The 26,694-nt window shown below is 44.3% G+C and overlaps 1 protein-coding gene across 1 annotated transcript in view; it reads left to right on the top strand.

The window, feature by feature from the left end:
• The window catches only part of LOC138854975 (zinc metalloproteinase nas-13-like), a 138,317-nt gene that overhangs the window by 72,410 nt on the left and 39,213 nt on the right, over nt 1–26,694 (top strand). The window contains exon 6 of the mRNA XM_070101340.1: nt 12,001–12,110. Coding sequence (XP_069957441.1) covers nt 12,001–12,110 — 110 coding nt within the window. The remainder of the gene's footprint in view (nt 1–12,000; nt 12,111–26,694) is intronic.

Below are 26,694 nucleotides of genomic sequence, written 5' to 3' on the forward strand. Positions count from 1 at the left end.
GGAGGAACATTCTGGGTAAACCCGTGGGAGTACACGGTAGGTAAACTCTTGGGTGTACACTCAGGGTAAATTCGTGAGGATACACGATCGTAAACTCGTCGGGAAACACTGAGTAATCCCGTGGGTGTACACGCTGGGCTAGTCGAGGGTACATTTTGGGTACAGTGGCGAGTATACGCTCTGAGTATAATCAGAACATTGTTTACACAGTCAAGAGGGTATATTCTGGGTAGAGTTGTGGAGGTAGACTCTGGGCAGAGTGGTGAGGTACGGTCATGGAGGGAACACCCTGGAGTACAGTGGTGGGGAACACTGTGGATACAATTGTGATGGGTGTTCTCTGGGTATAGTCGTCGAGGTACACTAAGTCGAGTCGTAGTGGTACATTATGGGTACATTCGTAGAGACACTAGGTACCATCAAGATAAAATAAGGTAAAATAACTGTAGATGTAAGTTATAAACATAAGTCAGAATACCTTAACTGGTAGAGTTCACAGTTAACCCACAATTATAAAGTCCCGAGTGATGAGTGGAAAGTGATTGATGTGTGATATGCGATTATGGCTGCATGTGACTGACTTGTGATGGGTAATTATGATGATGTGGTAATTGATTTCGACATATAGTATGCAATAACAACACTGCGCTAGCCAAGGATTCGAACCCATGTTGTACTGGCCTGCCTCATGGTAAGCGAGAACCACATGACGCTTTAAACCACAGGACCACCTAACCCTACAAGAATGGCGCAGCCAGCACACAGCTAGCTGTTGGGCTGTGCTGGCTGCGCCATTCTTGTAGGGTTGGGTGGTCCTGTGGCGCTAGCGCAGTGTTGTTATTGATCAATACCACTCGTTCGTGGTTACAATAATATATAGTATGCAGTTATGACATACGACACGTGATTATATCACGTGATTATGAAATTCGATTACGATTGATAAAATTATTATATATTGACAGTATGATGATAATAACATGCTGACTCACGAAATCGTAATGATACGATTGCAAACAAACCATACCACGGGTGGGGTTAGAACCCGCGATCAGAGTCTCTCAAAACTCCAGACCGTTGCGTAAGCCACTGGACCAGCTAGCCACAATAAGATTCATCCAACTAGATATATTTATACACCATAGGAAGGTTAGCATAAACACCACTGTGACCACAAATGCAACGGTCGGTCTGGAGTTTTGAGACTGATCGCGGGTTTTAACCCCGCCTGTGGTATGTTTTTTTTTTTTCTTTGAAGACTTTTCGTCCACTGCAGATTATTAATTTAACCATAGACAAAATGTCATGTTATATAGGAGCTGAGGATGTTTAATTCATGTTAAGCACTAAACCCATGTGGGTCATTCAGTGCAAGGCGTGGAGGTTTGATCCTCCCTCTGCTGAGCGCCAGACAGACGCTCTTCCTATTTGTACTCACGTATGTAGCTGAGGAGAGGTCAGTGAGATGCTGAGAAAGTTCAACATGGTCTGTGGTGAGAGATAGTGACGTCACTTGCGACAGAGAGAGAGGTCTCAGGTTGTAGCTGTGTCGCTTGTACATAGATTATTATAATCAAAGCAGGGTAGAAAATAGTGCTGAGGCTATAAACAGCTAGGTGGAGAGGGGATCAGAGGTGAGGGGAGAAAAGGGGAGGAAGGGACGCTAAGGGCTATGTGTCATAGTTCGTAGAGTAAAGCAGTTGCTGACAAAAAGCCAAAAAGTGATTGTAAGTCAAAAGCAGGACCGTCTGCAAGAAGGGAAGAAAAGGTAAGAGTGGTAGGGTGGCGGCGTTGTTGGAGGTAAATCCTGCTGCTCGCTGGTAAACTGGACAATTGACAAAAACGTGAAGAATCGAAATAGGGACCCGACAAACCTCACGGAGAGGAATAGGGTGTCGTTCTATGAAATATCCAAGCGTAAGGTGAGTATGGCCGATGCGGAGCCGTTAGAGTGCAGTCTCCAAAGAACGACAATGGTGATAAGGAGATAAAAACCCACAAACCTAAAACTGGTTTAATTAATAGAGTGCAATTTGTTATGGTGCATGTACAACCACCGTTGTTGCCAACAGCTGGATTAAAGTGGTGCCATATGCCTTCTCAAGATGAAAAAAGACTACTAGGCCGGAGTGTTTGTTAGCAAATGTATTTTGCACATATGTATCTAAGTGGAGCCAGGGGTCCAAAGAAGAACGGCCCTTGCAAAAGCCATATTGGCAAGGGGAAAGAGTATTGCGAGTCTCCAAGAACCATATCAGACGTCTATTCACCAATCTTTCCATCACCTTGCAGACTACACTGGTCAGGGCAATGGGACAAAAGTGAGAGGTATCTAACCCCGAAGTGCCTGGTTTGCAAAACGGTAGCACAATGGCAGATTTCCATTGTTGAGGGAGAACCCCTAGTGCCCAAATAAGATTGAAAAGACACAAAAGGACTGTAAGGGGCATAGAATGTAGAAGTTGTAGCATACTGATATGAATATCATCAGGTCCAGCTGCCAACGACTGGCAAGTGGAAAGAGTGAACTCTAGCTCTAGGAAAGTGAAAGGTATGTTATATGGCTTCATTCCATTAGAGGAGAAATCCTAGAGCAATTGCTCCTTGGTAGACTTAGATTCAAGAAATGAGGGGCAAAAGTGAAGCCCTTGGGGGAGACAGACAAGAAAGTTTCCAATTTCCATGGCAACTTCAAGAGGTTCCACAATGCTAACTCTAGCAACCCTCAAAAAGGGAGCTGGGTCTAGAGTGTACTTGCCACACAACTTCCGTACCTTCTTCCAAACAGCACACATAGGGGAAGATGAGGTAATGGTAGACACACACTCTTGCCAACAAGTGCATTTAGTGTCACGTATGACATGGTGAGCAACTGCCCTTGCCAGCTTAAAATCAAAAAGCTCCGAGGTTCAATTATATCTATAACGGCCCCACACAGCATGTTTCAAATGCACTGTACAGCCACAAGCAGGAGACCACCAAGGGATGCATATCTGAGAATGCCTGCCTGAGGTTTGAGGAATAGAGCACGATGCTGCAATCAAAACTAAGGTTGAAAACTGGTGTACCAGTATGAAAAAGAGTCCTCACAAAAGGTGGTAAGACGAGAGTATAAGTCCTAGTTTGCTCGTCCAAATTGCCAACAAGGGTTACAAGGCGGGAGGAATATGTAGTAGAAGTAAGAAGAATAGGAAAGTGATCACTGTCGTGTAGATCTGGGAGAACAGACCAAGTGTAATCAAGTGCAATTGACGAGGAACAGATAGAAACATCAATGCAAAAGAGAGACTGAGTGCGAGAGTCAAAATGGGTAGGAGCACCCATATTTAAAACATGAAGAGAATGAGAAGCGAGAAGAGTCTCCAACTGATCACCAGAAGAGTCACAGTGGGACCCTCCCCACAAATGGTGAGCATTAACAATCGCCCAATAACAAAATGGAGGGTGGTAGATTAAACATCAAAAATGCAATATCCGAGATACAGAATGAATGGGGGGAAGATATAGAGAGCAAATTGTATAGTATCTGTGTAAATAAAGACAAACTGCATTATAATGCAGCAGAGAATGAACAAAAAGTGTTGATACGGTATACAAACGCTCACAAGATGCACGCACTCATTAAATGATTCATCAGGAAAGGGATCAGAAGAATGTAACAGCAGATGTCCCGAAACGGGACCGATAACAGCTGAACAAATTTTGGGCTTTTGTAACCCACACATATTGGGGAAAACTGGGAGAGAAACACTTGGAGTTCTCCCCAATTACCCATGAGGCCACGAATATTCCGTTGTAAATAAGACATTATTTACAAAGACAGGTATGCCAACAATAAGAAGCAATGAAATCTGTCAGGGTAAGTGAAGTCAACGTGTGGGGGCAAAGGTGTGTAAGCAAGAAGGAATCAGAATGCTATGAAGCAAAATATTGTTGCAAAGGTCGTGGAAATGAAGGGGTAGAAGGAGATGTGTCATGTCCATTGAGAGTTTTGTCTCCGCAATAAAGTTGGAGATAGCATCAAGTGTCTCAGCGAATAAGGAAGATGCCGATACCATGATTTCAGAGACAGGTGAGGTAGAGCAAATAAAGATCAGGGAGACTATGGAGGGAACCAAAGAGGTCTGAGAGGAGCAGGGAGTATGAACCTGGAGAGATGCACTGGTGGGGGCAGAAGTGTCCTGCAGTGGAACAGGAGAGCAAGGAGGTTGAAAGGGAACTAGGGAAGAAGACTGGGGGAAAACAGAAGAGGGGACTACACGAGGGGGGTGAACCGCCACCTTCATGTGAGAGTTAGAAAGGGGGTGAGATGAGGGGACTACACAAGGGAGGTGAACCTCCACCTTCATGTGAGAGTTAGAAATGGGGGTAAGAGCTAGGCACCTACATAGAAGATAGATTCAATTTCACAGGTGATAGACGTGAAGAAAGTGTAGGCCTGTGAGGTCTTGTTGACTGAGAAACTAGAGAGTGAGATAAAGAAGTAGAAGTAGGAAGAGGTATGGAGGAAGGAGTTTCAGATGGTAAAACTGCAAAAGAATTAGAAACGGGAGTGACCCTGGAAGATATGGTAACAGAGATGGTAGGCGGGAGGACCATCAAGGTTGGAGGTCTCTGAGCTACTCGAGAATAAAGAACTCGAGGAAGATTTCCCTGAAGGCAGAGCTGAGAGACAGCCATAGTGTAAGGCCTTCACTCTCCTAAAGATAATGGATTTCTCGTTCATTACGATAGACTTGACAACGGCGTGAAAAAGAAGCACGACATTCATTACAATTGAGACAAGAGGGGGGAAAGACTGCAATTTAGACTTGGAATGATCTGTGGCACCGAAGACCAGGCACTCCACCACAGATCTCCAGTATTTAACCAGGTGTCCCAAGTGCCAGCAATTACGACACTGTTTGGGAAGTAGGGACTACTTTAAGGACCTCTAGGCGATGGCCTGCAATGTAAACGGAGGACAGAAGTTCACGGCAGTTGAAGGTTAAGCAGGCAATGTTACTGGGAAAGCACCTCCACCCACGAGCAGGCAGAACGTATGTATCCACTTTGAGAATAGGAATGTCCTGAAGGCCTAATTGCTCTGAAATATCATCGCCACAAGAGAGAAAATCACTCTGCATAATGGTATGCGGTAAAACCACCGTACCACTGCAAGAATCCAGAGTAGTGTGCTTATAAACTGTGATTGGAATGTTATCTATGGAAGTTATGTGGGAAAGATCGTGAGCTTGTTCTGAATTCTGAATTGTAATAACGCATGTACCTTTTCGACGAACGTGAAAGGATATATTTTGGCCAATGTGTCACAAAAGAGCTTTACCAATACTGTGATCAGAAAGATAATCAGTTGGAGATATCGATTGTAGAGAAAAGAATTTAGTCCACTGTGTACTAGTAAACATGGTACGCAAAAAAAAGTGGGTGTCGCGTAGGTCGTTTTTGGGTAGACATCAAAGAACCGTCGTCAGTAGGTGGTCTGGAATGTTTAGGAGTAGTACAGTGGGTGGTCCGACCTGAGGGAGGTGGACAACCCAAAAACCACGTGCAAGAGGCAGAGGCATTAACAGAAATGGGTGGTGCCTCAGCACCTGGAACAGATGATGGAGCATCACCAGCAGAATGTACAGGGGTATGAGATGAATCTAGAAAATGATCCAATAACGAAGCTGGGTCAGAACAGGATGTGGGAACAGAAAGGGGCCTAGGAGGAGGAGGGTTATGGCAGAACGAAGTCTCCATGATTGTGGTGCTTCTTTCTTGTTATTTTAAAGAAAAAAAGAAAGAAGGAAAAAAAAAGGGGGGCAGTAGAGGGACAGTCACTAGAAGGCATGGATGAGCCATAAGTTCTTCCTTTCATCCGAGAGGGCCTCGAGCACACAAGCAGTGCAGATGCAGCGTGGAACCCATGCTATACCCTACTAACCATACAACGGGCAGGGATAGAACCCGCGATCAGAGTCTCAAAACTCCAGACCATCACGTTAGCCACTGGACCAGCTAGCCACAATAAGATTCGTCCAACTAGGTATATTTCTACACCATAGGAAGGTTAGCATAGGCACCACTGTGACCACAAATGCAAGTTTTTACATTCGAATGTCCAGCTAGCGTGGCAGTGCTATACCCTACTCTTCATACCAGTGAACCAGAACTCCGGGATAGCAACCTCACATCTACTGAACCACCTTGGCCGACAAAAGAAAGGGTGGTTGGAAACCTGCCACAAAGGATACCTCCTTCGGTTGTCACCTCCCAGATCCCACAGGCAGCCTCTGGAGATACATCCATCATCTGCAGCACACCCCTCCCACTTCTCGGAATTCCATGAAGGGAACAGGGCACCTCCAGACAATTCAGATTCCATGGCAAACTACACCACCCCCGAGGGACCCTACGGAGTGGGATGAACCCCAGCACACTTCTCCCTACCTAGAAACCATAATGCCAGAGGGGAGGACCCCAGAGACTACAAACAGGATGGGGAATAGAGAGGGTTGGGAGGGGGAAGGAAAGAGGAGAAAAGGGGGCTATGGGGAAGATGGGATAAGGAAGGGAGGATTGGGGTACTTAGATTCGGCCTGAGGAAGGAGACCAAAGGGTTTAATTCCTTAGACTAAGAACCTCTTCACCGTGTCAAGGAGCCCCCCCTTGAGGAGGGCTTGTAGACAGAATCAACTTTGCCTTTGCTAAAGCGTAGAAGATAGTGAAAGACCCCGAGTGATGCGAAGTGCTATTGGAAGTAATGATTAAGTCCGATTCAGAAGACAGTCTGCTTCTCTAAGTTGGTCTGCTTCCCTGATAACTAAACTTGTTTTAGGGATGTTCTTCACGTGGTTACAGGTCAGGTGTCGTGATATACTGTACATGTGTTACTAGGTTCGTTCCTCTGGTAAGACATTGAAATCTTGTCACGTAAGATTTATCGCCACCTCCACAAGGTATGTTACGCAGTTGGTCTCTGCAATGGTGTTTGCTAGGTTGCTGGTCCCTGCGATGGTGTTTGCTAGATTGTTGGTCTCTGCAGTGGTGTTTGCTTGGTTGGTCCCTGCGGTAGTGTTTGCTAGGTTGCTGGTCCTTGCGGTGGTGTTTGCTAGGTTGTTGGTCCCTGCAGAGGTGTTTGCTAGGTTGTTGGTCCCTGCGGTGGTGTTTGCTAGGTTGTTGGTCCCTGCGGTGATGTTTGCTAGGTTAAGGGTCCCTGCGGAGGTGTTTGCTAGGTTGATGGTCCCTGCAGTGGTGTTTGCTAGGTTGTTGGTCCCTGCGGTGGTGTTTGCTAGGTTGCTGGTCCCTTTGATGGCGTTTGCTAGATTGTTGGTCCCTGCAGTGGTGTTTGCTAGGGTGCTGGTCCCTGCAGTGGTGTTTGCTAGGTTGCTGGTCCCTGCAGTGGTGTTTGCTAGGTTGCTGGTCCCTGCAGTGGTGTTTGCTAGGTTGCTGGTCCCTTCAGTGGTGTTAGCTAGGTTGCTGGTCCCTGCGGTGGTGTTTGCTAGGTTGCTGGTCCCTGCGGTGGTGTTTGCTAGGTTGTGCAATGACCGCGACTTTTAAATAGCAGCGGTGCTGCCACTGTTGCTACAATAGCACCGCCGCTTCAGCTACTCTTGGTAAAATGTTGCATGATATTAATACATACTACTATCACTATTACTGCTCTTCGTGACTAGTGGAATAATATCAAAAATCCGAGTCTTATATCCTCAATTTTAATATAGTTACATATCCATTGTACATTCTTTAATAGTGATTAATATAAAACATGCATTTCCGGTAAATGAAATAGCTAATTATACGGAAATTATACAAAAATGTCAATAATAAGTGAAACTGATTTTGTAAGGCACAAAAAAGCTATAATGAAATATGATGAATTTCAATTTTCTCATATTAGTTTTTTCTATCCGCAAAGTGATAAATCATTATAGTGATGTGTATATAACAATGGTTATAAATGACCATAATTTTTAAAGGGGTGGACCGGTAAGCCAGCGGAAGGCCTCGGTCAGATGACCAAAAGCTCCAAAGGCGGGTCATCATCTGACTAAGACCCGCGTCAGGAAACATTTATCCTGTTAACTGACGAACCTTACCTAACCTAACCATTATAGTGATGTCTCTCCGTCTTGAAGAAATATTTCTCGAAATATTTATCAGAGAGCTTCGTTAAGGGAGTAAGATGTTTTTTTTACAACTGAGAAATCACTTACAACACTAACTAGCGCTAGATGCTAGTGGAGTGTTTGACGACATAAATGTTTTTTTGATTTTTTGCCCCGAAAAATCATGCATTCCTCATGTCACGAGGATACCAACTGGAAAATCATGCATTCCTCATGTCACGAGGATACCAACTGGAAAATCATGCATTCCTCATGTCACGAGGGTACCAACTGGAAAATCATGCATTCCTCATGTCACGAGGATACCAACTGGAAAATCATGCATTCCTCATGTCACGAGGATACCAACTGGAAAATCATGCATTCCTCATGTCACGAGGATACCAACTGGAAAATCATGCATTCCTCATGTCACGAGGATACCAACTGGAAAATCATGCATTCCTCATGTCACGAGGATACCAACTGGAAAATCATGCATTCCTCATGTCACGAGGGTACCAACTGGAAAATCATGCATTCCTCATGTCACGAGGATACCAACTGGAAAATCATGCATTCCTCATGTCACGAGGATACCAACTGGAAAATCATGCATTCCTCATGTCACGAGGATACCAACTGGAAAATCATGCATTCCTCATGTCACGAGGGTACCAACTGGAAAATCATGCATTCCTCATGTCACGAGGGTACCAACTGGAAAATCATGCATTCCTCATGTCACGAGGATACCAACTGGAAAATCATGAATTCCTCATGTCACGAGGGTACCAACTGGAAAATCATGCATTCCTCATGTCACGAGGATACCAACTGGAAAATCATGCATTCCTCATGTCACGAGGATACCAACTGGAAAATCATGCATTCCTCATGTCACGAGGATACCAACTGGAAAATCATGCATTCCTCATGTCACGAGGATACCAACTGGAAATAAATATCCAGTTGTTTGTTATGTTTTATTCTGGATTCCTTCAATTATTTTCTTCCGACAAAACAGTCGAAAAAATCATCGTACGTCCCTGTAAGCTACAACGGTCATGATATGCCTAGTCGAAATGCCTAGCCATGCTAGGTGTTCTAGTGGTACACTCTGTAATTATTATTTTACTACATGTAAACCACACAATAACCAAATTCTGTAAACTCAACATTGTAATCCTTTGTAGATGAATGGTTCAGAGAACCGACATGTTGATAAATTAGACACATGTGCAACTCTTGGGTATCTTTATTGAGGAAACGTTTCGCCACACAGTGGCTTCATCAGTCCATACATAGGAGAAACTTGAAGAACAGGAGGAGAATGAGGTAATCAGTCCCTCAACCTTGAGTCGATGTGTTCAGTCCATCAATCTTGAGTAGAAGTTGATGGACTGAACACATCGACTCAAGGTTGAGGGACTGATTACCTCATTCTCCTCCTGTTCTTCAAGTTTCTCCTATGTATGGACTGATGAAGCCACTGTGTGGCGAAACGTTTCCTCAATAAAGATACCCAAGAGTTGCACATGTGTCTAATTTATCAACATTGTAATCCTTATAGAGAATAAAATTTGAATTTGAATAACTGGTCTCATGGTGAACCAAACGACTCAAACGAACAAAAAGTCAAAATGTGAATGTCAAAATGGTATACAATGCCAACAGGTTGATAGGTAAGACACATAGGCAACAGTTAGGCCTATGTGTCTTACCTACCAAAAAGTCACAGTACCGTGACTGGAGCAATACACAAATAACTCGCACACAGAAGAAAGAAACTTATGAGTTGAACCATTAATTACTCAGGACTGAGGTTTGAGTTTTATTTTAATAACAACTGACCCTCGTTATCAAGCCAGCACAACTTCGGAAGTGTTTCGTAACTCTGGCAAATAAGGTTTTGGCGAGAGACAGGAAGTTTTCCAGAGGATCTGTTGTTATATCATTATTTTTTTTCAGACAAACTGTTAGGATGAGTATGAGAATTCCTATGTACGCATTCTGCTTTGTTTAGATCATATAGTATCTGACTCACGAAACTGTAATGACACGATTGTGGGGATAGATCCCGCGATCAGATAGACACGCTAGCCACTGGACCAGCTACGTACAATAGAATTCGTCCAATTAGGTATATTTATACACCATAGGAAGGTTAGCATAAGAACCACTGAGACCACAAATTCAAATTTTTACAGACGAATCTCCCACCAGCGTGGCCACGACTAGCTCTAGCTCAAGTCCCCTCAAACCCGTCATCATGACACACGAAATCGTAATGACAAGATTGCAAACAAACCATACCACGGGTGGGGCTAGAACCCACGATCAGAGAGTCATAAAACTCCAGACCGACACGCTAACCATTGGACTTACTGGCCCAGTGGCTACCGGGTTCTATCCCCACTCGTGGTATGGTTTATAAAATATCTGAGCAAATAAAACTAAACAGTAAACTATAAAGTATATTTGCCTTCACCAGATATATACAAGTATGTACACTATGTACAGATGGAACAAAGTGTACACCACAGTGACAGATGGTAAAGCAAAAGACAGAGTGTTCACCGTGCTCACCCAGCAGCCAGGCAAGTCTGCCAGTGCTTATCGCAAGTGAACCACATTGCTTCAGCTTTGGCGGGCTTGTCTGATTGGTCAATGAACCAAGGCACTTATTTAACGACGGGTTTTTTATTGATCGTTAAACCCTTAGCGCCCGGTTCACTGGCTAGGATGCAGTCTATATGGGAGTGTGACATACGCTGAATAAATTGTAACATACTCTGCATGCCACACTAGCCAACTCTAACCAAAACTAGCAACAGTTGAAAACATAGCCCCCACTGCCATCAAGGACAAGTCAGATCAAGTGACAAAAACAGAAAATACTTTCTCAGGGATCTACATCATTCTCTGCATAGGATGTGACGAATTTCACATGAAGGAAACTTAAACACTAGAATCAATGAACACTGATAAGCGTGTCAGCGGGACGACAATAACAAGAGCGAAGTACTCGTGTACTGTAACACTGGTAATCACCTGAACAACTTCAATGAAGCAAGAATTGTTATCAAATAAGGTTGACGTAGCAGAGTATGTCTGGAATTGCCTTTAATCACTTCTACCACCAACACCGTTTCACATAATTCGGGATTTTTCACCATCTTCGAAGGGTTAGATAAGTTGATTCTACCTGAGACCAACACATCGCCTGCATGTGACATCCGTGCCTCTCTGTAGACAGTGGGCGAGGCGGACTTTGCATGTGACGTCCATGTCTCGCTGTAGACAGTGTGACGAGGCGGACTTTGCATGTGACATCCGTGCCTCGCTTCATAATATGTGGCGAGGCGGACTTTGCCTGTGACATCACTTCCTCGCTGCAGTGCGGCGAAGTGAACTTCTAAAAACGCCACTTCAGCTGCTACATTACCTCGAGTTTCATTTCTCTCAATATAAATCAATAAATTCCCAGCTTAGCATCATGTGATAAGTCATGATATGCGGTATGTGATAACGACACGTGGTATATGATTATACATGTGGTATAATCCAATATGTGAAATGTTATTATGACATGCAGAATGAAATTATGACACGTACTATATGATTGTGACTTATGTCACATATGTAATTATAATATTTACTGTGAGATTATACTGTAGTATGTGATTATGTGGTATGTCATTATGACATGTGTTATTCACAACGACATGAATAATATTTCTCTTTCTGACTATCTTCTTGTCTCTCTCTCTCTCTCTCTCTCTCTCTCTCTCTCTCTCTCTCTCTCTCTCTCCCTCTCTTTCTCCCTCTCTTTCATTGAGAACTTGCAAAACTGTGAAAAAGTTACCTTCTTAACACAGGGTGAGTTGGTCTTCTGTCTTCGCAGGATCAGTGATGCACTACGGACCATACGCCTTCGCCAAGGACCGCAACCAGCCCACCATCATACCGAAGAAGACTGGGGCGGAGATTGGTCAGCGTCGGGGCTTCTCTAAGGTAAAGGAGGGTGTCAAGCCCATCTTTTCCTCACCAATATTATGCCCAAACTTACTTTCCTAAGCATAAGAATACATATGTCACGTTTTACTGTCCAATATCACTCGTATTTATCTCAGAACTACACTCACTTGTCCCTCTGAACCAGCCATGGCCATAATATACTATCAGACAGCTTACGTATGTAAATATTTGGCTACACCACTAACTGGTTGTCAGAACTACCCATTATCCCTATTATTAATGTGGATATGGGTCCATTATAACTCTATATGAAAAAATATATTTCCATATAACCACAATTTTATACCGTATATACAGTGGGTCCCAAAGAAAATGAATCATCACTCAGGTCAAAGTATTTCAGCAATTATGACACGCAAGAATATAACAAAATTTAAGGTCAGTACAACACACTCGTACTCTGAAGTCTCATCAGCCATCACCGTCTCTGTTAGAGTACGAACTCTCCCACCACGGTCCATGTTGAGTCCGCTCTACACACAACGTACCAGTAATTATTTTTCCTGCATCCTTGTAAAATTAAATATCTTTATATATATATATATATATATATATATATATATATATATATATATATATATATATATATATATATATATATATATATATATATATAATTATATATAATGTCGTGCCGAATATGTAAAACTGGTCAATTAGCAAGAACTCATTTAAAATTAAGTCCTTTCTAAAATTTTCTCTTATAAGTTTAAAGATATATTAACAAGATATATAACAAGAACAATTTATTTTAGCCTAACTCAATTAAATATATTTTAGATTTGTTTACAATAATTTAATACTAAACAAACTCAGTGAAATATATTTTTTTCGTTAGGCTTAGTTTAGTTAGTTTAATATGTTTATTATGCACCCCATACCCATCCTGTGGGCGGTAGTCACCCCATACCCATCCTGTGGGCGGTAGTCACCCCATACCCATCCTGTGGGCGGTAGTCAAAAGATTACAGAGGTACATAATTGGTCCAGGGACTGGACTCCAAAGTTTTGATAGCTGAGCAAGTTACAGAGGTAATGAACTCACAATTTACAAAGGTAATGAACTCACAATTTACAAAGGTAATGAACTCACAATTTACAAAGGTAATGAACTCCAGGTAAGTCTGGTCACAATCATGACAAGTTACAAAGGTATTTACAGATTACAGAGGTACGTAATGGGTCCAGGGACTGGGCCCCCAAAGTTTTGATAGCTGAACTAGGTACAAAGGTAATAAGCTCACAAGTTACAAAGGTAATGAATTCTGTAGAATGGTTACTTACGTTTATACTTTGGCTACAATCATGAACAAATTATAGAGTAATGAGCAATTCACACTTCCACACCCGGTCACAACTGTAATGAGTTATTGGTGCAAATATTGATTGTTGAGTCACACACACCACACACACACACACACACACACACACACACACACACTTTCGTTAGCTCAGAATGATTTTGGCGAAATTATTGCATACACAAATTTTCGCTTGTCCTATATGGCAAGATGAGCGTTGCTATTTAAGCCAAGATCGCAAGTTCTGCCTATTCGGCACGACATTTATATATATATATATATATATATATATATATATATATATATATATATATATATATATATATATATATATACTGCCTTCCTGTATTTTTATGCATAAGTTACTACTAATAAAAATCTAAATCATTAACCTCCTTTATAAATACAAGGTATTATTAAATAAGCAAAATACCTACATATGCAATACCCACAATACCCACAATACCCACAATACACCACCACCATGAATACAAAATCGTTGCTAATTAACAAATAAATTAGTGTTTAGATTGCATGCCCATTATATGAATTATATAGATTAGCTCCTTAACTTGTCAGATTATATATTAATAACCTAACATACATGCCAGTCAGCTTCTCAGGTACCAAACTGTCACACCACCTTCCATGACTGTCTTACAATCCTACTGTCAAATATGTGCAACCTACATAAGGGGGATTACCAATAGACCCCTGGCTGTCTTTAAGAAGGCACTGGACAGGTACCTAAAGTCAGTACCTGACCAGCCGGACTGTGGTTCGTACGTCAGCTTGCGTGCGGTCAGTAGTAACAGCCTGGTTGATTAGACCCTGATCCACCGTGAGGCCTGGTCTCAGACTGACCCCCGAAACCTCTTTCAGGTAAACTCCAGATAAACCTTCTGGTACTTAGGGCATTTATATCAGAATAATGCAGTTTGGGGGAAACATCAATGAAAAATGGTAAACAGAAAAGTGTGCAGCAGTTGAGGCGTAACACAAGGATAGTAGTAGGTGCTCCGGTGGATTGGTGGCTAAAGTTCTCGCTTCACACACGGAGGGCCCGGGTTCGATTCCCGCGGAGTGGAAGTATTTCGACGTTTATAAATAACAAAAAGGCACAATACCGTGACTGGAACGATACACAAATAACCCGCACATAAAAGACAGAAGCTTACGACGACGTTTCGGTCCGACTTGGACCATTGACAAAGTCACACTGTGTGACTTTGTCAATGGTCCAAGTCGGACCGAAACGTCGTCGTAAGCTTCTGTCTTTTATGTGCGGGTTGTGTATTTCGACGTTTTTCCATATACCTGTTGTCATGTTCACCTACAGGCAAGTATGTACCTGGGTGTTAGTCGACTGGTGTGGGTCGCATCCTGGGAGACAAGATTGAGAACCACAATGGAAATAAGTTAGACAATTCTCGAAGACGCATTGACTTTCTTGGTCTGTCCTGGGTGGCTAACCCTCCGGGGTTAGAAATCCGAAGAAAATCATATCTTACCGCATCTGTACCTGCGCACTGACTCAGTACCAGCTGCTGGGAGAGTCAACAAAGAGCTCACCCACACTGCGCAAAAGTGTCACGCACGTGTGCGGAATATTTCTATTAAATCCTCACAAAAATCATACAAGCGGTAAAAATGCTTTGATTTATATAATATTACATGTAAAATTTTATTTATTGCTTGTTACCTTCACTGAGGTGGAGCTGGGAAAAGATGTGTGTGTGAGGAAATACTAACAAAAAAATAACAATGGTTATAAATGACCGTAATTTTTAAAGGGGTGGACCGGTAAGCCAGCGGAAGGCCTCGGTCAGATCTCCAAAGGCGGGTCATCATCTGACTAAGACCCGCGTCAGGGAACATTTGTCCTGTTAACTGACGAACCTTACCTAACCTAACCTGTGTGTGAGGAGGATGTTGTTAGGTAAGACACATATGCAACAGTTAGGTATCTTTATTATGAAACGTTTCGCCTACACAGTAGGCTTCTTCAGTCAAGTACAGAAAAGTTGATAGAAGCAGAAGATACTTGAAGACGATGTAATCAGTCCATCACCCTTAAAGTTTTGAGGTGGTCAGTCCCTCAGTCTGGAGAAGAGCATTGTTCCGTCTCGGAGCTCCATTGTACAGCCTCAACTTAAGCTCACAGATGGTACTCACCTAATTGTACTCACCTAATTGTACTCACCTAATTGTACTCACCTAATTTTACTCTCCTAATTGTGGTTGCAGGGGTCGAGACTCAGGTCCTGGCCCCGCCTCTTCACTGAACGCTACTAGGTCCTCTCTCTCTCTCTCCCTGAGCTTTATCACACCTCGTTTTAAAGTATATGTTTATTTACTTGCACTGCTTCCAGGGCAGTTCATTTAGAAGTGGCTCAGGACTTGTCTGCAGAACAGTTTATACAGCTGTTTTGTTGCAAATTTGCAGCAAGGAGAGCCTGTCCAAGATTAATAATATCAGATAATGCCACTAATTTTGTAGCAGGTGCCCAGAATTTGATGGAATTACGGGAAAATAATGAGGTGCAGTCTCTGTTAACCCAGCGATGATGTGTTTGGAAATTTATTATTCTCAGAGCTTCGTGGGATTTATGAACAATTTATAGGTACAATAAAAAGGTGTCTATGGAGGGTGCTACACAGGGAATGAATTATTTTGGAATTCTGTACTGTATCAATGGAGGCAGAATATCGAATAAATAATTGATGTAGACATATTAACACATAACTTAACATGTGGATGAAAACTGGAAACTGCACCTATCTACAGAAATAATCCTGAAAAAATTGCTAATAAATCTGAGGTGTTAAATATAGTGATCAATCAATGATCCAATGTTTGGTGCGACAGAGGCTGTAAATCGACAGAACATTCAACCAGGTGACACTGTATTAACTGATACTGAGCAACATCGAACATTGTAGCCTCTGGGTAAGGTACTAACATTATTCCCAGATGCACAAGGTGTTGTTAGGAATGTCAAGGTATGTCATAGTCATGCAAGTTTGTGTACAATTAATAAATTAATTCCCTTGGAATTAAATGGTGCTCAACTAAATGTACATTGTAATCCAAGGGAAAGTGACATGATTGAAACTGAAGATAATGCTAAACAAGGAATTTAAGAGGAAGAAATTGCAATAAGGCCTAGAAGAACAGCCACTCAAGCTAGAGTTGGCTGGAATCGTCTCATAGAGGAAGAACCAATTTAAACCATTTTCCAACAACCATTTTTTTGTCAACGAAAGTTCTGAATTTTCCTAAATTTAGCGAGTGTAAACTTGATTATAATTGTGTACTAAAACGTGATGCTGATTTGACCCTTTGAAAAATTTCGAGCGGGTTGGATGTGAAACAGCCGCAGAGCGAAGCAGATGGGAGGACGCCATAGTGAAAATGTGTGAACACTGGTCTTTTATTTGTGTAATGTAACCAGGCATCTTCGAGGTCCAATTGATGTATATCAGCCTCAATCCGTTATTTAGAAATTGCTGATACGTTCCTGCTGACGAATTGAGATAAATAGTGTGGAAAACCCTTACAATTCGGCAACAAGGATGGAAATATAGAGGAGTCTGATTCTTCCCATCTTACCCATAATGTACAGTAATTTCGTATTCAGGGCCGGTCTTAATCTGATTGGACTGGTTGCTCCCAATTGAGCCCAGCGCCTAAAGGGGCCCTGCGCTAGAGTGTAATCTATTCTCAGCTTGCCAAGTGCACACAACAACACAAAGGAGTTTAGGAAATAAATGGTATAAAATACCGACACAATGGCAATATAAACACAAATGCAGTATAATGTGATCCTTTATTGACTACGTTTCGGCCACACAGTGGGCTTTTTCAAGTCACAAACAGAACTACCTGGGGTGGAAGGAACGCGAGTATTTATAGTCCGGCTGAGGTCAGGTGAAGAATGCTGCATCTGATGATGTACCGAGTGGGGTTATAGAGTCTAAAAACTTGGGTAGCTTGGAAAGGAGATTGGATAAGTTTGTGAGCAGACCTTCTACAGTGTTCTTATGTGGGATAGCGATGAAGAAGTTTCTTGGCAAGTGGTTCAGCTATGTTATAGAAGCCACTATTTTGGTTGAAGTTGTCGGATATAGAAATGAGTGATGATTCCAGGATTCTTCGGTATTGAGTGTTGTCTTCTGTGGCGATAAGTCTTGAGTTTCTGTAGTTTATCAAGTGGTTGTGTGAATTACGGTGTTGTACGCAGGCATTCCTTGTGTCGTCAGACCTGCTTGCTACCCCAGGTAGTTCTGTTTGTGACTTGAAAAAGCCCACTGTGTGGGCGAAACGTAGTCAATAAAGGATCACATTATACTGCATTTGTGTTTATATTGCCACAAAGGAGTTTAAACGTCGACAAAATTCTAAAAGACTTTGCAGAGAAAAATATATTTCTCTAATAAAAGATAATAATATGATTCATTTATAGTCTACGCGTGTTAAGTGATTTTTAAAAGTTCAAAAAAGATAATTTGTTTGCAACAGTGCACTTCAATTCTGATTTTTTTTTCGGAACAAAAATAAATAAATATTCTCAATAAATCATTTACCAGTGACTAAAGCAAGTGGTATTGTGACTGTACTTTTCAGAGGTGATATACAAATTTAATTTGTAACTTGTAGACTTACATGTATGCAATTTTAGGTTAGAATGTAGTTTACATCTGGTATATTAGCTCGCATGTGTTTTTTAAGTGCACAGTTTGATTACTTTCCATATATGGGCCCCACCTAAACTGTTCCCAGTTCGGCCCCGCACCTCGTAAGGCCACCTCTGTTTGTGTTGGCCACCATAAATTCCAGTTATTATGGTTGTGTTAGGGTGTGTTACACAATAATTGTGATCCACTAATTAAATGGTAAGTGATAATACGAATTTCTTTTCTAATAACATTATTGTATTATATGTATTGTACCCAGAAAGTAAACCAAAGTATACTGTCCACATAATTTTAATTTACCAGATTAGCTGGTTTAAATACTGTAATTATTATTTTAATGTCAGGTTTAGCGTTTTGTGAGAGTTGTGATGGAGTGAGCAACGAAGGAGTGACAGTTCTGCGACCTACTGTGATTAGTCTCGCTTACCTCACCCAGATTACTTGCACGTAATAATTTAGGTAATACTCTGTAAACCTCATGCAGGTAATTTCTCTCATAATAATTCATATTTTCTTTCAGTATAGAAACTCTGCGTAGGAACACTAAACATAGGTCCGCAATAAGCTTCTAATAGGATAATCTCAGTATATATGTTGTATATAAAACAATACTGAGGATAGCAGTAAGGTGCAATACACCTCAGAGACCATGAAAGTGACGACTCCAATTAATGACATATTTCCGAAACCCGAGATGTGCAGTTGAAGGGAACATCAGATCAACTATCTTACTGATCATGTGTGTATATACAGACGTTCTTTATCACCCGTTATAAGGTAAACAAAAGTTCTCAACGACCCTGAATTTCATCTGGTCGACAAGTTTCTTGTATTGTGTGGAAAAAGACACTTATGTACAGTTCAGGACATTTATTAAAGGAAAACGTTTCGCCATGAGTGACTTCTTCAGTCCTAATACGGAGAAAACTAAGAAAATGCGTATATATAGTGGCAGGAGTCAGGTGAAGTGACGTGTTGGTAGAGGTGGTAGTAGCTGTAGTAGTGGAACTAAGGAGGTGAGACGGATAGCTAGAGAGGGACCTGCTGACTGTTGATGATTATGCTTATGTAACAATCTAATCAACTAAGTGTAACCGAGACCCAGCTTGTTACTAGCGATGCACTTCACTCTTTGGGACCCTGAATTTTGAGAGTATTCTGAGAATAGGTTTGTTTCCCCTCTTACCCAGTCACCAATCACCTCATAACAAGGGACCCAGAGACATGCGTGCCACAGGTACGTAACACCTCTGTTGTACTCACCTAGTTGTACTTACCTAGTTGAGGTTGCAGGGGTCGAGTCCAAGCTCATGGCCCCGCCTCTTCACTGGTCGCTACTAGGTCACTCTCCCTGAACCATGAGCTTTATCGTACCTCTGCTTAAAGCTATGTATGGATCCTGCCTCCACTACATCGCTTCCCAAACTATTCCACTTCCTGACTACTCTGTGGCTGAAGAAATACTTCCTAACATCCCTTTGATTCATCTGTGTCTTCAGCTTCCAACTGTTTCCCCGCGTTGCTGTGTCCAGTCTCAGGAACATCCTGTCTTTGTCCACCTTGTCAATTCCTCTCAGTATTTTGTAAGTCGTTATCATATCCCCCCTATCTCTCCTGTCCTCCAGTGTCGTCAGGTTGATTTCCCTTAACACCTCACCTCTGTTGTGTTGCCTTTGTTAGGTCTTGCCTGCGGTTGTTAACCCATGACAAGTGTGACAAGTGTCCAACGCTCAATTGCATGACGCCCAACATACGCAATGGCTAATTCTTCCACCTTCTCCAGCGATGAGCACTTTTTATCCTCTATACAAGGTTGCACATCACTTGGCATTTTAGTAAGAAAATCTAAAAAATATGGAACTTACCAATTTGTTAAAGTCGTGACCTACATCACCAGTATTTTTGCACTTTGCAAAATCATTGTAGGATTTGTTTGAATTCCAAAGGTCACGAAACTATACTCAGCAGGTACCGGCACATTATAAACATTATAAACAGAAATAAAGAAAAATGAAATAAAAACCAATAACTAGTTTTTAATATGTTTACAAAAATGGAGTTTTTAAAAGTTAAATTCTACGATAGCAATTAATTTGGTAAAGAACAAATATATTTATTATTATCCATGCTAACACTAGTACAGTAACATAGTTAACTAATGTAACAACTGGTGTTAACTCACCAGGAAAACCTCAAACAAAAATCAAATCAGAGGTGAGAGTTAAGGAGAATGTCACTCACACAACTTGGGTTAATACTGTCATAAAGATTAACATTACGAGTTATAATTAACAAATTGTATTATAACTGACCTTTGATTGTTAGAGAAGCAAAAAATTTATTAATTTATGTTAGACGAGTTAAATCGCTTATGCATAACGTATTAAAAATATTCGGCTACTGAAAAACTCAGGTCTCATCCCACTAGATATTTCTACACCATAGGAAGGTTAGCGTAGGCCACCACTGTGACCAAAATTTGAAACTAGTTGACCCAGTGGCTAACACGTCGGTCTGGAGTTTTGCAACTCTCTCATCGCCAGTTCTAACCCACACCCATGGTATGATCCACTATACTATGCTCGACGTTTTCATGCATCTCGCTACCCAAAATAATGCCGTAATCAGCAACTTATTAAGAAAACATGGGCAGAATAACCGCTAAACGAATAACATTTTTTTTTACACATATTTACCGTATTGCAATATGTATACGTATAATACGTATATTACGTTCTACTATAAAGGGAACACAAGTCACCCAATCAGAACACCTGTGTATACACAAATAACCCGCACATGGAAGAGAGGAGCTTACGACGACGTTTCGGTCCGACTTGGACCATTTAAAAACTCACTTTGTAAATGGTCCCAGTCGGACAGAAACGTCGTCGTAAGCTCCTCTCTTTTATGTGCGGGTTATTTGTGAATCGTTCCAGTCACGGAATTGTGTCTTTTTTTGTTACCTGTGTCTAAATATCAGTGGTATGCAATACAGACAATATAAAGAATTAAACACATGTGCAACATCTGGGTATCTTTATTCCAGATATCTACAATTTAAAGATACAAATTAAAGATAGATAAGGCGCACATGCGTCTAATTGTTCATTCACGTATCTCTAACAACCAGATTTTTTATTAAGATACACGGAGTTTGCTTCAACACACACCCTATTCTGCACCATCCCGCTACAGGTCTTGTACCTGCATCATCCCGCTACAGGTCTTGTACCTGCATCATCCCGCTACAGGTCTTGTACCTGCATCATCCCGCTACAGGTCTTGTACCTGCATCATCCCGCTACAGGTCTTGTACCTGCATCATCCCGCTACAGGTCTTGTACCTGCATCATCCCGCTACAGGTCTTGTACCTGCATCATCCCGCTACAGGTCTTGTACCTGCATCATCCCGCTACAGGTCTTGTACCTGCATCATCCCGATACAGGTCTTGTACCTGCATCATCCCGCTACAGGTCTTGTACCTGCATCATCCCGCTACAGGTCTTGTACCTGCATCATCCCGCTACAGGCCTTGTACCTGCATCATCCCGCTACAGGCCTTGTACCTGCATCATCCCGCTACAGGTCTTGTACCTGCATCATCCCGCTACAGGTCTTGTACCTGCATCATCCCGCTACAGGTCTTGTACCTGCATCATCCCGCTACAGGCCTTGTACCTGCATCATCCCGCTACAGGCCTTGTACCTGCATCATCCCGCTACAGGTCTTGTACCTGCATCATCCCGCTACAGATCTTGTACCTGCATCATCCCGCTACAGGTCTTGTACCTGCATCATCCCGCTACAGGTCTTGTACCTGCATCATCCCGCTACAGGCCTTGTACCTGCATCATCCCGCTACAGGCCTTGTACCTGCATCATCCCGCTACAGGCCTTGTACCTGCATCATCACGCTACAAGCCTTGTACCTGCATCATCCCGCTACAAGCCTTGTACCTGCATCCCGCTACAAGCCTTGTACCTGCATCATTCCGCTACAGGCCTTGTACCTGCATCATCCCGCTACAGGCCTTGTACCTGCATCATCCCGCTACAGGCCTTGTACCTGCATCATCCCGCTACAGGTCTTGTACCTGCATCATCCCGCTACAGGTCTTGTACCTGCATCATCCCGCTACAGGTCTTGTACCTGCATCATCCCGCTACAGGTCTTGTACCTGCATCATCCCGCTACAGGTCTTGTACCTGCATCATCCCGCTACAGGTCTTGTACCTGCATCATCCCGCTACAGGCCTTGTACCTGCATCATCCCGCTACAGGTCTTGTACCTGCATCATCCCGCTACAGGCCTTGTACCTGCATCATCCCGCTACAGGCCTTGTACCTGCATCATCCCGCTACAGGCCTTGTACCTGCATCATCCCGCTACAGGTCTTGTACCTGCATCATCCCGCTACAGGTCTTGTACCTGCATCATCCCGCTACAGGTCTTGTACCTGCATCATCCCGCTACAGGTCTTGTACCTGCATCATCCCGCTACAGGTCTTGTACCTGCATCATCCCGCTACAGGTCTTGTACCTGCATCATCCCGCTACAGGTCTTGTACCTGCATCATCCCGCTACAGGTCTTGTACCTGCATCATCCCGCTACAGGTCTTGTACCTGCATCATCCCGCTACAGGTCTTGTACCTGCATCATCCCGCTACAGGTCTTGTACCTGCATCATCCCGCTACAGGTCTTGTACCTGCATCATCCCGCTACAGGTCTTGTACCTGCATCATCCCGCTACAGGTCTTGTACCTGCATCATCCCGCTACAGGCCTTGTACCTGCATCATCCCGCTACAGGCCTTGTACCTGCATCATCCCGCTACAGGTCTTGTACCTGCATCATCCCGCTACAGGTCTTGTACCTGCATCATCCCGCTACAGGTCTTGTACCTGCATCATCCCGCTACAGGCCTTGTACCTGCATCATCCCGCTACAGGCCTTGTACCTGCATCATCCCGCTACAGGTCTTGTACCTGCATCATCCCGCTACAGGTCTTGTACCTGCATCATCCCGCTACAGGTCTTGTACCTGCATCATCCCGCTACAGGTCTTGTACCTGCATCATCCCGCTACAGGCCTTGTACCTGCATCATCCCGCTACAGGCCTTGTACCTGCATCATCCCGCTACAGGCCTTGTACCTGCATCATCACGCTACAAGCCTTGTACCTGCATCATCCCGCTACAGGTCTTGTACCTGCATCATCCCGCTACAGGCCTTGTACCTGCATCATCCCGCTACAGGCCTTGTACCTGCATCATCCCGCTACAGGCCTTGTACCTGCATCATCCCGCTACAGGCCTTGTACCTGCATCATCCCGCTACAGGTCTTGTACCTGCATCATCCCGCTACAGGTCTTGTACCTGCATCATCCCGCTACAGGTCTTGTACCTGCATCATCCCGCTACAGGTCTTGTACCTGCATCATCCCGCTACAGGTCTTGTACCTGCATCATCCCGCTACAGGTCTTGTACCTGCATCATCCCGCTACAGGTCTTGTACCTGCATCATCCCGCTACAGGTCTTGTACCTGCATCATCCCGCTACAGGTCTTGTACCTGCATCATCCCGCTACAGGTCTTGTACCTGCATCATCCCGCTACAGGTCTTGTACCTGCATCATCCCGCTACAGGTCTTGTACCTGCATCATCCCGCTACAGGTCTTGTACCTGCATCATCCCGCTACAGGCCTTGTACCTGCATCATCCCGCTACAGGCCTTGTACCTGCATCATCCCGCTACAGGTCTTGTACCTGCATCATCCCGCTACAGGTCTTGTACCTGCATCATCCCGCTACAGGTCTTGTACCTGCATCATCCCGCTACAGGTCTTGTACCTGCATCATCCCGCTACAGGCCTTGTACCTGCATCATCCCGCTACAGGTCTTGTACCTGCATCATCCCGCTACAGGTCTTGTACCTGCATCATCCCGCTACAGGTCTTGTACCTGCATCATCCCGCTACAGGTTTGTACCTGCATCATCCCGCTACAGGTCTTGTACCTGCATCATCCCGCTACAGGTCTTGTACCTGCATCATCCCGCTACAGGTCTTGTACCTGCATCATCCCGCTACAGGTTTTGTACCTGCATCATCCCGCTACAGGTCTTGTACCTGCATCATCCCGCTACAGGTCTTGTACCTGCATCATCCCGCTACAGGTCTTGTACCTGCATCATCCCGCTACAGGTCTTGTACCTGCATCATCCCGCTACAGGCCTTGTACCTGCATCATTCCGCTACAGGCCTTGTACCTGCATCATCCCGCTACAGGCCTTGTACCTGCATCATCCCGCTACAGGCCTTGTACCTGCATCATCCCGCTACAGGCCTTGTACCTGCATCATCCCGCACCAGGCCTTGTACCTGCATCATCCCGCTATAGGCCTTGTACCTGCATCATCCCGCCACAAGCCTTGTACCTGCATCATCCCGCTACAGGCCTTGTACCTGCATCATCCCGCTACAAGCCTTGTACCTGCATCATCCCACTACAAGCCTTGTACCTGCATCATCCCGCTACAGGCCTTGTATCTGCATCATCCCGCTACAGGCCTTGTATCTGCATCATCCCGCTACAGGCCTTGTACCTGCATCATCCCGCTACAAGCCTTGTACCTGCATCATCCCGCTATAGGCCTTGTATCTGCATCATCCCGCTTCAGGCCTTGTACCTGCATCATACCGCTACAGGCCTTGTACCTGCATCATCCCGCTACAGGCCTTGTACCTGCATCATCCCGCTACAGGCCTTGTACCTGCATCATCCCGCTAAAGGCCTCGTACCTGCATCATCCCGCTAAAGGCCTCGTACCTGCATCATCCCGCTACAGGCCTTGTACCTGCATCATCCCGCTAAAGGCCTCGTACCTGCATCATCCCGCTAAAGGCCTCGTACCTGCATCATCCCGCTACAGGCCTTGTACCTGCATCATCCCGCTACAGGCCTTGTACCTGCATCATCCCGCTACAGGCCTTGCACCTGCATCATCCCGCTACAGGCCTCGTACCTGCATCATCCCGCTACAGGCCTCGTACCTGCATCATCCCGCTACAGGCCTTGTACCTGCATCATCCCGCTAAGAGCCTTGTAAAAGCATCATCCCGCTACAAGCCTTGTACCTGCATCATCCCGCTACAAGCCTTGTACCTGCATCATCCCGCTACAAGCCTTGTACCTGCATCATCCCGCTACAAGCCTTGTACCTGCATCATCCCGCTACAAGCCTTGTACCTGCATCACGCTACAAGCCTTGCACCTGCATCATCCCGCTACAAGCCTTGTACCTGCATCATCACGCTACAAGCCTTGTACCTGCATCATCGCGCTACAAGCCTTGTACCTGCATCATCCCGCTACAAGCCTTGTACCTGCATCATCCCGCTACAGGCCTTGTACCTGCATCATCCCGCTACAAGCCTTGTACCTGCATCATCCCGCTACAGGCCTTGTACCTGCATCATCCCGCTACAAGCCTTGTACCTGCATCATCCCGCTACAGGCCTTGTACCTGCATCATCCCGCTACAAGCCTTGTACCTGCATCATCCCGCTACAGGCCTTGTACCTGCATCATCCCGCTAGAAGCCTTGTGCCTTCATCATCCAGCTACAGGCCTTGTACCTGCATCATCCCGCTACAGGCCTTGTACCTGCATCATCCCGCTACAAGCCTTGTACATGCATCATCCCGCTACAGGCCTTGTACCTGCGTCATCCAGCTACAGGCCTTGTACCTGCATCATCCCACTACAAGCCTTGTAACTGCATCATCCCGCTACAGGCTTTGTACCTGCGTCATCCCGCTACAGGCCTTATACCTGCATCATCATGCTACAGGCCTTGTACCTGCATCGTCCCGCTACAAGCCTTGTACCTGCATCATCCCGCTACAGGCCTTGTACCTGCATCATCCCGCTACAGGCCTTGTACCTGCATCATACTGCTACAGGCCTTGTACCTGCATCATCTGCTACAAGCCTTGTACCTGCATCATCCCGCTACAGGCCTTGTACCTGCATCATCCCGCTACAAGCCTTGTACCTGCATCATCCCGCTACAAGCCTTGTACCTGCATCATACCGCTACAGGCCTTGTACCTACATCATCCCGCTACAGGCTTTGTACCTGCATCATCCCGCTACAGGCCTTGTACCTGCATCATCCCGCTACAGGTCTTGTACCTGCATTATCCCGCTACAGGCCTTGTACCTGCATCATCCCGCTACAGGCCTTGCACCTGCATCATCCCGCTACAGGCCTTGTACCTGCATCAACCCGCTACAGGCCTTGTACATGCATCATCCCGCTACAGGCCTTGTACCTGCATCATCCCGCTACAAGCCTTGTAAATGCATCATCCCGCTACAAGCCTTGTACCTGCATCATCCCGCTACAGGCCTTGTACCTGCATCATCCCGCTACAAGCCTTGTACCTGCATCATCCCGCAACAGGCCTTGTACCTGCATCATCCCGCTACAAGCCTTGTGCCTGCATCATCCCGCTACAAGCCTTGTACTTGCATCATCCCGC

The sequence above is a fragment of the Cherax quadricarinatus genome, chromosome 76 (assembly GCF_038502225.1).
Source record: "Cherax quadricarinatus isolate ZL_2023a chromosome 76, ASM3850222v1, whole genome shotgun sequence".
In the NCBI taxonomy this organism is placed as follows: domain Eukaryota; kingdom Metazoa; phylum Arthropoda; class Malacostraca; order Decapoda; family Parastacidae; genus Cherax; species Cherax quadricarinatus.